At 39.1% G+C, this 14,725-nt stretch overlaps 1 protein-coding gene across 13 annotated transcripts in view; it reads left to right on the top strand.

Annotated features, from left to right (window-relative positions):
- The window catches only part of ABLIM2 (actin binding LIM protein family member 2), a 131,285-nt gene that overhangs the window by 101,531 nt on the left and 15,029 nt on the right, over positions 1-14,725 (top strand). For 9 of the 13 annotated variants that reach the window (XM_039550590.1, XM_039550595.1, XM_039550589.1 and 6 more), the window contains 6 exons: positions 1,682-1,783; positions 3,104-3,157; positions 6,622-6,674; positions 7,289-7,421; positions 11,547-11,605; positions 13,542-13,596. In XM_039550590.1, the coding sequence (XP_039406524.1) occupies positions 1,682-1,783; positions 3,104-3,157; positions 6,622-6,674; positions 7,289-7,421; positions 11,547-11,605; positions 13,542-13,596 (456 nt within the window). The remainder of the gene's footprint in view (positions 1-1,681; positions 1,784-3,103; positions 3,158-6,621; positions 6,675-7,288; positions 7,422-11,546; positions 11,606-13,541; positions 13,597-14,725) is intronic. The other 4 variants (XM_039550596.1, XM_039550592.1, XM_039550591.1 and 1 more) reach the window with 2 other exon arrangements.

The following is a 14,725-nucleotide window of genomic DNA, read 5'->3' as shown; positions in this document are numbered from 1 at the left end:
TTTGAATGAAGGACATCACAATATTTTTAAGAATTTTGGAGGTATAAGGGACGTTGAGGTTTCTTCCATTTAATAGGGATGGGCAGGAATTTGGGGCAAGCAGCAAAGAAAGAGGGAATTTGTAAATGTGGAGTGAAAACCTATCACCATTTTTTGTCTTCCAAGAGCAAAGTGGGAATCCAGAAACTGAATAGCTGTCTGGTTTCTTGTCTGAGGACTGCTTGCCTGCAAGCTCATGGTGAAACACTGGATTCTTAGTGATTTCATAATTTTTCCTTTACATTTTGGAAGGACCATGGGCTATCAGCACCTGTAGTTGGGATTTCAGTTTCTCAGTATCCAAGATTACACTTTTTCAACAAGAAATCACTGTTGTGTCACAGCTGAATAGCTTTTGAGTTTTAATTTTTTGTCTACTGTGAACGCTACAGACACAATTTAGGATGGATTAGTTAGTGTATTGTTATGAGATAAAACAGCACGCTCTTCTGACCTCATCTGTCCTGTCTCTGCTCCTGCTGAGCTCGGTGGCACTGTCCCCTTGACCTCAGTGGTGCATGGCAAGGCTGGCTTTGGTGACAGTCAGATGGCCATGCACCCACTGCTTGTCAGCAGAGACCACCTCCATGGGCATGGCCTCGACAGCTCTGGTAGCCCAGTAGCTCTGTGGTTATAAAATGTCCCCTTCATGAAGGCAGAGCTCAGTTGCAGATCTAATGCCCTGAGCTGCTGCACTTTCCTTACCCCAGAGAAAATTGCTACAACTTCATCATTACTAGCCATTAAATCTGTGCTTCATCCACACTAAAAGAGTAACAGCAAATTAACAATCATTTGATGTAAGAATAAATGTCATGTTTGCTTCCAGTTGCTTAACAGTGCTGTGAACTAAAAGGATTTTACAAGTCCCAAAAAAGTAGAGCTTTACTTTTTTGTTTGCCAAGCAGCACTATAATGCCATAGAGTGTGCTTCAGGGAAATAAACCAAGAGGAGATGAATGGCACTTAATAAGCATTTGACAAAACAAGTGTAGAAATGAATATGGAAAAATCCTATTTATATCTTGAAATTTGGTGAAGTGACTATGGCATTATAGATTCATGACTTGATAATCCAACCTTGTTTGCATAAAAATGCTGTGGTATGTTACCTGTGGGAAAAGTTTGCAATTGAAAGCCAAAGTTCAACATCTCTTTTTGTCACTCATATATGCAGGATTATTTGACTTAACCATAACGTTTATATTTTGGTCTAGTCCTGCTTTGAGATAATTTAAACATTACTTAATTATTTACTACTGGTTTCAGGGACAGGCTACGAGCCATAGCATTAAACTTTTAAAACACGTGATCAGTAGATTATTCAGTTAAGGCTATGCAAAACACATTGCAAGATTCTGGATGTTCTTATCCTTTGATTTTCTTTTTTAAAGTGCCATTAAAAGAGAAGTTTTCATTTCAAAGTAGGGCATCTTAATCTGATATTTATCAGATAGTAATTTTTGATGAGGTGTTTGGAGTCTGAGCCAATGTACTATGCTGAAAAATAATGGGTTTTACAAAAACATATATTTAAAACTGTTGGATTAACAAGTCATTCTGAACAAGCTTTTATGCTTGAAATACTCTACTTTGCTTTCCATTTTTCTTTTATCTGCTTTCTTTGCTCTTCCCCTTGGAGGCAGTGAAAGTGGTCGGAGCACTCCAAGCTTATCCATGTACTCTGACAGCAAATCTTCACCTTCTGTCTATCAGCAGGCTCCTAGGCATTTCCATATTCCAGGTAGGCATTAACTGCTTAGCTTTTGATCTTCAATATCTGGCACCTGTTTATCCTCTTCTGAATGTAATTTTTTTTTCCTTTTGGCATTGATTTGTGAATTTCAAAGTGCAGAACAAGAAAATGTCTAGTAAGTGAATAACTGTTGTTAAACTTCATCTCAAAAATAAAAGAGAGCTGTGTGCTCATGTACCTATATTTTTAAAAAAAACTACTTTACAGGAGGCACAGAATAAAAAATGTTACCAAGAGTACAAAGTTACAGCAGTTCTGGGTTAGTGGCTGAACTTGATGATCTTAGAGGTTTTTTCAGCCTTAATGATTCTAAGATCCTATGGTCGATATTGCCATAACTGCATGGATGTATTGAATTTGTGTGCAGGAGGAATGACTGAAGGGGTTTTTGTTGTTTTAGTTATTTTTCCTTATCAGTCTATTATCTGAATTTAAGTAATATTAGCATAAATTTTAAAAGAAGCTGGAAGACTTGAGAACTGAAGGAGGCTCGCTGTGCCTGTCTCTGCATATGTACTCCACTGTTTTCAAGTTCAGCCAACAAGCACATTAAACTTACATCCACACCATTTAGCTTTTTGACTGCTAAACACATCTACCTCCTCACTGTAATAGTTTGTTTATTCATGTTTAGCTTCTGTGGTTTATGTTTCTGTAAACAGACCACGATTAGGAATTGTATCTGCTCAGGTCCATAGTACTGAGTAAATCTGATGTCTGTACAGTGTGATATGGGAACCCTAGACTGTGGCTCTGAGGGCTCCCAGAAAATTCCTGGAAGGCCAAGTTAGCCATACAATTCAAAATTAAGACAAATTATTGGATTTCCTAAATAGTAGTTTGTATTTCCAGTATAAACATTTACATGTGAACGTATAGACTTTATTTGTAATTAATAGAGAAAATCCTTTTCCAAGTGTGACAGTTGTAGTAGTCTGTTGTACTTACATATGAATTTTAAATAGTGGCAAGTGTAGCCAGTTTCTTTTTGCTGTCTATGAAGTATATAGTGGTAGTGCAGATGAAGCCACCTACCTATCACCAAATGGATGCCATTCAAGTTGTCTTAAAGTATTTTGAGGGACTTAGGGGGGATTATGTTGCATAGGTAGGTGTAAATGTTTTCAGAATATGATGGATAAAGTTTTGTTCTCTTTTAATAACCGGTAAATGGCAAACCAGTGAATGAATGCATAGTCTTTGCTGAAGTTTTTGCATTGTTATTGTTGCCGAGAGGAGGCAAGAACAGCATGGTCTCAACTGCTTGCTTACTCTTTCATTCTTTCCTTTCTCTTTCCTCTTCCTCAGACACTGGCGTAAAAGATAACATCTATAGGAAACCTCCTATCTACAAACAGCATGGTACAGTCTACTTTTCTCTGTGGCACTTTTATCTACGTGTCTTTGCAAAAAAATGTATCTTGACCCCCAAATTCCTTTGCTGTAGTCTTTGCATTTCTTATGTCCCTATAATCTCAAACAGAAAAGGAGAAAAAGTAACATGAAAATTAAATAGCATTTTGTATAACATGATGTCCAAGGATACAGTAAGTTCTCCAAAACTGGGATAATGGTATTTTAATTTGTTTTGATAATTCAGAGCTGATAATAAGCACCACACAAACCGCTGTGCTATGCACTCACTGCTGTGCCACGCCCACTTGCCCTCTCCTGCCCCACTTTGCCTGCTCCTTATATAAATCACTAGAGGCAAGTTCTCAGAAAAAAAAAAAAAAAGCCGACAGCAGAAAAAGTTGAATATTGCAGTGGTGTTTGGAAAGATCGTGAACAAATGCAGAGTAACACTCATCTATGTAAGTCAGCATAGCTTCACTCATGAGCTTCACTGATGAGAGGATTCTGATATCCTGTATCCTGACTGTGTCATTTAATGTTATAGACACTTTTGGTTTGCAAAGAGGATTCTAAGCAGCAGCTATATTTTTGCAGGCTGGGCATTTTTGTATCAGTTTGCTGTCTGTCGAAGTCTGGATTATGTCAGTTTTGCACTGCTGTATGGAGTTGTCCTCATAATCACTGGAGCAAGCAGAGAATTAAAGTAGTGAGTCAGCAATCTCAATAGGTTTACAAGAATATATGTTTTAAACTTTCTTTTCTAGATAATAGATGTTCTGAAAGATTGTGTTGGCTATACATGCTTTTTTTTTTTTTCCTACCAGAGGGCAAAACATAATTTACTCTAACTAAAAATATGTAAACCCCAAAACCATAAAATCCGGAAACAACAACAAAAATCAATAAACTTTCCTTCCAATAAAAGGAGTATAAAGTAAAATCAAATTTAAATAAATTTATCTTTTGTTCTGGAAGGAATCCCGCCTAAAGCATGAACACATGAGCAGCTGATGATTCAGCCCCTCAAGCTAATGGGACACTGAACTAATTCATGCTGAAAAGGAGCCAGAGAACATTCCTTTGTTTAAGAGACCAAGTTTGAACAAACAAGCACAAAAATGTTCTTTAAAACAAGAACTGCAAGAAGCTCTTCCAAAACATTTGGCTTTAAAAGGTTTTAGTTACATCAGCACCCAACAGATTTGCTGTAGCTACAGCTTCTGTGTTTGTTTTATAAACAACCAACTTCAGAATGAAATAAAGGTGGTGGAAGAATGAGACATGCAAGAGATCAGACTCAGAGCTGGGTTTGCAAAGTGAATAGTATAGGAGCCTGCATGGTTGTGTGTGTATATGTGTGTGTTTGTGTTTTAGAAATATTTGAACATCATTCAAAGTTACTGAAAAAGTTTTGAACTCACATTGGGATTCATGGCAGAACTGGGTATCCCTTGTATCAGTGAAGCTAATGCTCAGTACTGATGAAATTCAGAGCACTTGGATTTATTTGTGTTCCACAAAGCCTTCTTGGGAACTTGGGAGGGGCTGGCCTTCATAGCCCCCACTGATTTTGGTTATAAATCCTCTGCATCTCTTTGAGATCAGATGCTCTCAAGATCTTGTGGAACCTTTGAAATTTCTGAATAGAAATCTTGAATTAAGCATGGGGGCTTTTTCTTTGAAAACATCAGTGTCTTGAAACAAAAATAAAATTTCCAAAAATGCATCAGATTCTCTATGTGGATTTCTGATTTAATGAGAGCAAGATCCGTACACATACCCTGGAATATCTTGTTGACTCGTGATTTAGGGTGTGCTCCCAAAATATCTGTGAGCCAGGTTTAGGTCCTTCTTGCAATGTAGGGTCTTTATTCCTTATCTGTCATATATGAATATTCCTTCCTATTTATTCCTCAGAGAAGCAGCTTGCCATCTTGAGAAAGTACCCTTGTCAGGATGCTATTAGATAACTGTGAAAACCTTGTGTTTTTTCATAATGCTGTTTATATTTTCTGACCCAGCTTTTTTTTTTTCTTTTCCCCCACACTAAATTGAGGGGGGGGGGGATCAAACCCTTTACAGTTACAGATTTTCACCTCTAACCCACAGATATTTTCCTTATGGCAAGTTTTCATTTTTTAAGCACCACCTCCTCAGCAAAACCAGTTAAGGTCTGGATGTGAGCTGTGTGGTGGCACCAGAAATTGCAACAGAATAGCACTGAAATGCTTTTGGTGGTGGCCTTTTGCCTGTGTTGTTTAGATGCAGGGCAGATCCTCTGCAGACATGAAGGCTGGGGAACCGGAGAGGGCAGAGTTTTTCCCAACTTGTTGGGAGTGTTGCAGCACTTTTAATGGTGCAATTTAATCTCCTCTCCATCTCTGTCTCTAACAATCTCATCTGAGCCTTAGCTTTTGTATAATCATACTCTTTCTGTTATTAATAAGTATGTTTTCTGTCTATATTGCATTGCACAGGGCTATTTTTCTCAGGCACTGCAGACAACCCCCTTGTTACACTCACTTCTCATGGGCTTAAAGTTGTGCTACATCCTTACGTTATTCCAGTTTTGCACCATTAAAACTTCCCCCAAACTACTCAGAGTGATACAAAGGCAATTAGGGCTCAAGTTTTAAGAACTTACCTGAAATAATGTGAAATCTGGCACAAAACTTTTTATAAGATTCTCAACTGTAACTCAATATCTGGAACAATGCTCTGGGACATAAAAGACAAGGAAAAACACATCTGAGGGTTGAGAACTATCTAATGAAGAGCTTTGAGGTTTTCAGTTTTCTTCTCAGTAAGTTGGAAAGTTACAAGAAAGTAACCCAATATCAGGATTTTTTTTTTGGAAAACACTATTTAAAAGGACAATATGGGCAGAAGAGTCATAAAAATTGGTTGGTCAAGAATATTGCATTTCAGAGTCTGACACAGTCTCTCTTGTAGATTTCATAAAGGGGTAATGCCAAGTTTGTTCATAATTTTCTTTACCATGATTGTCTACCCTCTTTGGGAACCCAGCAGATCCAGGTGTGCTGACCACAAAATATCTGCATGACTGGTTGTACTTCCATGGTCATTGTAACACAGAAGGAGGAAATGGCTTCCCTGTGTCCAGTGACCATAGAAATTTGTCCCTGAGTTATGATGTACAATTTTTTTTCCCACCAGTCATTCCCCAAAAGCAGTTTCTTCCTAAAAAGACAGGTTCTGAATCCAGCAGGAATAGATTCTCTAAATTCACTGTATACATGAAGGATGAGTATTACTGTAATAATTTCAAGATTATTTTAATTAATTCTGTGAAACCATAGCTCTACGCATCAAATTTTCTGTCAAATTCTATTTTTTTAATTGATTTTCTCCCCCTCTTAAAAATATTTGGAACACAACTACAGTCAAAACAGAAGATAAAAAATAAGATGCATTCAGTTCAAATTTTTAAAATTACCTTAATCTTACAGCAGCAAGAAGATCAGAAGGGGAGGATGGAAGCTTGGATCAGGACAGTAAGAAGGTAATGATCAGAAAGACCAAAAGGAGGTATTGAGCTTTCTTGAAGCAACCAGTTTTTAAAACACATTCATATATAAAGGTATTCTTTCAAATAGTTGAACTAATTGTTACTACTTTTAGGTTTTTCAAAAAGACATAGAAAAGCTTAATCTCTCACCCAAAGGGTTTAGAATGTACATTCTACAGTAAGGAGAAGTAGGGAGATTGAGATTAGGAGCAGTAAACTCATGGATTTTCACGTGGTCTCAATATCTACATTGGAGATTCAGCTGATCCTGCAGCCTTTTACTTAGGGTGCATATAAACGTAGAAGAAAAATGTCAGGAGCAGATTAATTATAAGAAAATGACATAGTGCATCTTCTAAAGTGGGGCATAGTGGGCAGCTTCATGAACAGAGAAACTGTCCTCAGCTCAGCTAAAAATTAAAAGTTTCTGGTAGCTGTGATGTCTAAGTCATCATATAGTCAGCTTTTATAATTTGATAAAGGATGGTACAAGCTGCAGCGAGCATACACAGACGAGCAGTTCCCAAGGTGTCTGGGACAGCTGAGGTAGGAGAACTGCCTTCAGGTGTTAAATCCTGTATCTTGTAACAGGTTTTTCCTCTCTGCAGCTGAAGACCAGTTGGCTTATTCTGAAAGGGGACATGGACACCAGAACCAATTCCCCGGATTCGGACACACGGTCGCTGTCCCTTACTGCCGGAAGCGACAGGGCACAGGAGGGCACGACCGCCGGCTACTCCCGTGAGTGCTGCACCCGCCCCCGGCACTGCTGGGCACCACGGTGGCAAAGGAAGGTGGCCCTGCTGCAGCCCCACCCACACAGCTCTCTGGCTGCTTTTGTGCTTCATCTCTGCCATAATTACACCTATTTGTCACTTTGTTCTGCCGTGGCTTGTAAGCGTTCAGTGCCTCCAGACTTTGATGATGAAACTATTTATAGTTTCTTATTAGTGAAAGAAGCAGCATTGCCTGTGTAAGTGAACTGTTGTCTCTTTGGAGAGCAGAGGTTCCTTACCACCAAAACCCACCCCCCTGATAAAAGTGCCCATTTATTTTATGATATCTATTTTCAGTAGACAGGATAGCAGTATCAGGCAGATTTTTCATTTTGTCATCCTTGACACAAACCGTGTGGTTTGAATATCAATGGAGCCATTTCTTCTTTACCATGATAAGCATAAAGAATACATCACTGCAGAGATTAATTTAGGTTGTTTTTTTTTTTTATCACTCACAGTTATAAGGTCACAGAAATATTCCAGGTGGGAAAGGGAGAATTTTGTAACTGAATACTGGTCTGGGGACCATATGTCTGTGCTAGTGGTCAGTACCAAAAGCATGTTCTACACATTTCTTACTCCACAGTTCAGCAAGTCAGAAGCATCAGAATTGGGTCTGAATTTTACTTTTAGATTACGTAAATGACAAAAAGTAAATTTAATGAATTTTAAGAGATAACTGGGACATTCCTCTCCCTGCCTCCTATACTTTACACCATGCAGCAGTAGCAGGTCATCTGGGGTAAACAAGTTGGGGAAGCAGTTTTCTAAAAGAATGCATCCAATGTGAAGCATGTCTGGCAGCAGGACTAGGATGTCAGTCTTGTGGGCATTTTGGTAATGTGATAGTTGGCTCCATCAACTTATGTTAAGGAAATTATGGCTTAGCTACGCAAGGAAGGGGGAAAACAGATGCTACAAAGTCGGTCACAAGGCTGTAACAAGATAAAGAAGAAAACTTATTTTAGATCATCGGTCTCACTGGTCTAGCTTGAAGGGATATGATAACTTAATCCTCACCAGAGATCACAAACATGTGCACAAGGTGTTTTGCAGGATTCCCTGTGTAGGGAAAATCAAGTCTGACGACCTCACACACTTAACATCTGAAAATCATTTTCCAGGACCAAACACTTAAACCTTTCATTGTCACACACACATTGGGAACGTCTGGAAGCTTTGTGGAGTAGATCTGATGCTCTTCTACGCATGTTTTGAGAGAATAGTCCATAAGTCCAGATTTTAAGCAGGGAGAAGTACATAGAACACCAAGAACTGTGTTATACAGGAACACCATATGGTGTTCATTTTTTCCCTGGGAATGTTTCTATACCTGTCACTCTTCTATACTAGCATTTCTTTCATATTTTTGATTATCTTGGGAATGTGGAGCTATTAAAACTAGAAATCCAATAGATAATTCACACCTCTATGTCAGGGTCATTATCACCTTTGTGCCAATATAGGTTCTGCAGTTCATTTTCCATTGCTTTTTATCAGCATTTCTCTGTCCCTCATGAAAGTTGGCCCCATTACCCAATTAGCAGCTATGCAGAAATGACATTGAGGAAGTTTTCTTTTCCTTTCTTTAGGCTTTTATTCACTTACCTGACTCTTTTAATACCCATGGACATCCTAAGTAGTTCCTTCTCTATTCGGTGTTTTCCTACGTAGTTCTGAATATATATAGCCTGTCATATTGGCCACAGAAAAGGAGCATCTCTACCTCTTGCACTTATGCTTGAGAACTCTGACTTTCAGCCCCATCTCTGTGGCATAGTCAGTGACTATCAGAGAAAATAAACTTTTTAGGTATAGGTTTGGTCCCACGTGGTTACATGCAGAGTGGAGGGAGTTAGCAGGCTGTGAATTGATAGTGATGTTTCCAGATATACTGAGCAAACAGTTCAGCCTCTGAGCAAACCAGAAAAGGGTTGTTTTGCTCTAGAAGACATTTTGCCACATTAGATTACTTGAATGCCCAGAAGAGCACATCTAACAGCAAAGCACATCAGTGTGAGACTTGTGCAATCAGCAGGCAAGAGTGGACCTTGTATCTCTTTACATCCACCTGTGTAAATGGGTCGTGTTTCTGTATGTGTAGATGTGTAATAGTTAATCATTTAAAATAATTCATGGGTTAAAGTGTTGTTTATTTAGGAAAGCAGACATCTAGCAAGGTGTGTAACCCTTGCTGTTCACGTGTCCCTGATGTGCTGAGACACAATCTCAGAATACCCAGACTGGAGTGAATGTCATACTGGACCAAGCAGGAGCCGTATCCCTGCAGAGGGCAGCTGATGTTCAGATAGTGTCTGGTTAGGGAGAAGGATTGCTGGAGTCAGCGGGTCTCGCTGCTGCGTTTTTGGCCCTTTGGGCTCAGTTCGCTCCGGTTCTGCCCGGCGGCCACACGGTGTCGCCGGTGCCGCACGGGCTGGGCTGTGCTGCAGAGGCGTCTTTACCTCGGGGCATGGTTCCTCGGGGGCTGGGTATTATTTAGCGATAGAACAAACCTCGCTCACCCATCTTCTCTGCAGCCAAAAGGCCAAGAGATTTAACTCCACAGTGATGTCCAACAGCACTTTTTCCAGGCAGGAGCAGACATGAGAGCTGTGTTGCAGTCTGTCACACAGGTATTATACTCTGTGCTCTCTGGTGGCACTATCGTTCACATAACAGGCAATTATAGGTTTTTTGTTTCATTATTTTTTCCCCTCTTAAATATAAAACTGTAGTTGCCCTTATCTAATGGTAAGAGGTATTTGGCTTGCAATTCAATGTGAGCTTATTGCTCCCTGTTTAAGTACATTAAGTGCTTTGAATTTTTTTCTATCATGACTGTGATTCACTGGCCTACCCTTATTCCATTAGCTTTTCATCCTTGCTCTACTCCACTTTCTGTTCCATGGATGAAATACTTCTTCAGTGCTCGAGCCCTACCTGGGTTATCTTCCACCTTTGCTGAGTGCTGACATAGTGCAACAGTGATCCCATTTCTTCTTTCCTTGTTCTCTTTTTATTTGGATAGCTGGAGAAACTTCTGCTGTTTGTTTTAATATAATTTTCAGTGTTTAACTCAGCTTGACTTCTGGCAGTTTTCACTTTATCTCAGCACATTGTGAGCTCTCTGCTGATCCATCTTTTGTTTTTTCTTTCTGTATGCTTATTTCTAATGATCTCCTTAGGGTATTTATTAATCCAGTGGGGTCCGGTTTCCCTTCCTGCATTCCTCTTTGGACACAGCTTCTAACAATTTTGACAGAACGAAGTGTTGTACATTCAGTTCTTTGAGCTGTCTGACTTCTGTAACACTTTGCATCAGTTTTACATAATTTCCTATACTGGAATCAGGAATTTTTATTACACAGGTGTTTGTTCTTCTACTATTTAACTTTTAAACTTTCTTGTTAGTGTCTTAATACTCAAAGTAAGGAGTTTCAGTTGTCTCATAATGACCACATCACTGTGTTACATCATTTATTCATGGTAACACCACTTTGCCAATTTTATCCATCTTAAAACTTTCTTTCAGTTGGGTGTGTATACACTCACTGATTTATTTTATCTGTTGCTATATCTTCATTTTTGCTTTTTGCCAAGAGAAGTTTTACAGAAAAAAGAAAAAAAGTTATTTTTTTAAGTGATACGGTATCAACTCATGTTTTTTAAGACACAAAACCAAAACCCAGACCACATACAGCATATTCAGAAGTGGTGATATAAAATGATGATACCTTTAATCCCAATTTCAAGTCATGATTTAACACCAAGTTGGAGGGCAGAGATTTCACAAGCTCTCAAATCACAAGCTTTGCATCACACAGGTGCACGAGGCTTCCATGACATGAGCCCCACAACTCCCTCCACATCCTGCCACTGGCATGCTGCTATTTCTAGACATTGTTACACATGTTCACGTGCATGAAATATTGAGAAAAGATGAGCATCACTCAGTTATATTTCATCTCATTGATAGAATATCCATGTTGATTGTAATTGCTTTTTCTGGATGTTTTCTTGGATTCCCTGTTTTAATAGGCTGTAAAAGATTTGCAAAAAATTTAGCTATATCTTATGTCTTTTACAGGATTTCCATATTCTAAGTCTGCTTCTCTACCTGGCTATGGAAAGAATGGCTTACATCAGGTAGGTAGACATTTAAATACATTCTTCAGGAAATAAGGTCTCATAAATAAACAGCTCAGTAACTAGCTGAAAATCTACACAGTAATGACATTTCAAAGGTGTTTTGGATGCCAGCCCTGTCTGACAGATTCATTCCCTATGTGGGTTACAGTTTGTCTCTCTGAAAGAGTAAGACTGACTGAGGCTTCTCCTTTTAATTCTGTGCATCATGAGCATTGGGAATCTTGATTCTCCTCCCAAAACAAATTAAGATCTAAAATGTACAGGCTGCACATATTAATCATAGAATAGCTTGAATTAATGATGGATACAGTCAGGCCTATAATTAGGCAAGTAATGATCTCAGAGCAAATGTGGAACAGCCCATATCCATTGCATTCCTTGAACCATCTGTTCTGTTTTTTCTAGTATGGATGTGTGTCCGTGTGTGGCGTGTGTATTCACACACAGTCATTGCACTTTTAAGGCAGGGAGGGAACAATGCAGATGGAATGACAAGCAGCAATCTAGAAAGAAAAATGCCTGATAAAATTATGATGAGAACAGACTATGAATTCTTTTTTTAATCGTTTTTTGCAACTTTTATTAGTCTTTATTAAAAAGGCAGCTTTGACAATGGGGCCTCTCTTTCTCTCTGGCATCTAACATTAGGAGTTCTCCGTTCATGGCTTGTATTATTAGGTGAAAAACCATTATGGTTTATATTAATGGGCTGTCAAAACATAGATGCATGTGCACCTACATTTTGAAGATTGACTTGTGTCCAAACTGCCTGGAGAGGACCTCGTTCAAATTTCCTTCTTTCTCCAAAAGAAGATGTGAAACCGGCAAAAGCATATGAGGAGGATTAAACTTCCCCAGTGATAAGAGTAAAACTGAGATTCATTGGAAGGAGCTACAAGAAAGAAATTATCAAGGAGTAGCTAAATGGATTTTTCAGTAGCTGCTGAAATGTCCATCCCTTTGAGTTACTACTACAGGAATAATTATGCCTGTGTTGCCTCAATACCTGGTTGCTTGATCGAATAATATTTAGGAATTTGAAAGGGTCCACATAAACCTAATCCCACCTATGAGTCAGGAGGGTTTTTTCTGACTTTTCAGAATAGGTGTTGCCAGTAACCTGAAGCAAGCAAGGGAAACTGACTTGTGCCCAGGCACTGCACTGGCCATCACGAGGCTTCCTAGAGATGAGGCCAAAGCACTCAGGAAGCCTTGCAATGTGATGGGAAAGCGGCAGATGGCAGCATCTGTCCCACATAAAGAGTACCAAACCTGTGTAAGCGTTGAAAAGGTTGCTCATGGTCAAATCCTTGAGGCCAAAATTCCTCACAGAATGGATGTCCTCTGTTTGGATTGTAGGTTCATGCCAGCTTTTGTGGTTTGTTATTTTTAATCATCCTAGTGCTGCATAAAGAAACCCCAAAAGCAAACAGCAAGGAGCCTTGTGGGTTATTGTGGGCATAGCTGTGCACACCATTGATACCCCATCAGGCAAAAATGAAACCTGGAAAAAAAAGATCATATGATAGTGCTTTTCTGGTTCCTGTACTGATTTTCATCTTAGCATTTGCCAGAAAGGAAGAGGACAGTGGTTCAAACAAAGCACATCTACGGCACACATACAGTTCTCCCTGGTCAGCGGCATCAGCAGTGTGAAGCAGAAAGCAGAAGGAAAAAAGTTACAGTGCAGCAGAAGTGATTTGTGATGATGGAAGTAACACATCTACACCACAGAAAAGTGACAGTTTCTGTGTTACTTTGCTTACTTGAGCAATTAGGTCAAATTTGAATGAGACTTATTTCTCTTTCTCTCATGCAAGGATCTGTATTTCGGTTCTATGGTACCAGCTGGCTTTCTTTTTCCTCTCAACAATGTTCAGAGTGGTTTTTTGGTGTATTTTGCTGCTACATTGCTTCTCTCTTTCTCTGTCAGCCTGAAACTATGGGCCAATATGAAACGGACCAGGAGGCGAGCTGGGGGATGAAAGGTACATTGCAATATCATTTCCACTCCCCTTTGTGTTTTCTCCCTTTGAGGATGTTCGTTAATGTATTGCCACAAAGGCTGCTATTCTGAGCTCTTCCTGTAGTTCACAGAATAGTGACTAGTCAGAGACACAGCTCAGTATCATGTTTATCACAGAGAATCTTCTTTTTACTTAGCCCAATGTAAAGGCCTGACAGAAGTCTTGCATCATAAGGTGGTGCAGCCAGGCTGAGTCAATATCAGGGTCCTCAATATGTGGCAGCATTGCCTTGTGGTGTTGGTCTCCTGTCAAAGACAGGAGGAAATTTAAGATAATCACTCCTTCGAGTCTAATTGGAAAAAGTCCACTGTGCTTCTTTTTTGTGCTAAAGTGTGGTTAAAATGTGCAGAGCTCAAAAAGTAGAATCCATTTGCATTATTTTCTTTTATTGCAGTGGACTATGCACTTAATATGGAACTTGGGTTGGAATTTTCAAGGGAGCTGAAAAATTTTATTTCCAAGACACTTTAACTCATTTTAAAAATCTTACTCTAATGCTTCACTTCATGACTCTGTGTTGATAAAAATCTTTGTCTCACGTTTGAATAAGTTAAAGTACATGTTTTGAAAAGTAGACTTAATCTCTGATTTCATTTCAGACCATAAAAAGGTCTGTGAAAGCATTTTGGCTGTCCTGGTCGCATTTAATCACCGTTGTGAATAGATAACATTGTGGTAGTCATATCATATATAGTCATACACTGACCTAACTAGATTCCCTTGTGCTACTGTAGATCCAGGAATCATTGTTGCCACACCCCCAAATCATCTTTTCTTCCCTATTGTTATTCCCACTGCAGTCAGCCCAAGTGCAGGGTGTTGGCATCTTGTAATATCGTATTATCTCAGTGGTTTTCATATGTGTTCCCAAACTGACATGCCTTTAATAATCCATTTATTTTAACTATTTTCAGTAAAGAACAATAAGGGCAGGACTTTTGGATGACAGACTGACTTAACTCTGCACAAAAGCCTCCTGTAAAAAGAAATACCCAATTTTGCCAGACATGCTCACCGTGTAACCCAGTGGCATCAAGATGGATTTTCTGTAATAAGCCTTTGATTTCAAGGACTATTGATTTGGTAATAG

This window comes from Corvus cornix, chromosome 4 (assembly GCF_000738735.6).
Source record: "Corvus cornix cornix isolate S_Up_H32 chromosome 4, ASM73873v5, whole genome shotgun sequence".
In the NCBI taxonomy this organism is placed as follows: domain Eukaryota; kingdom Metazoa; phylum Chordata; class Aves; order Passeriformes; family Corvidae; genus Corvus; species Corvus cornix.
The sequence above is the reverse complement of the archived record's forward strand: the minus strand, read 5'-3'. Positions and strand labels throughout refer to the sequence as shown.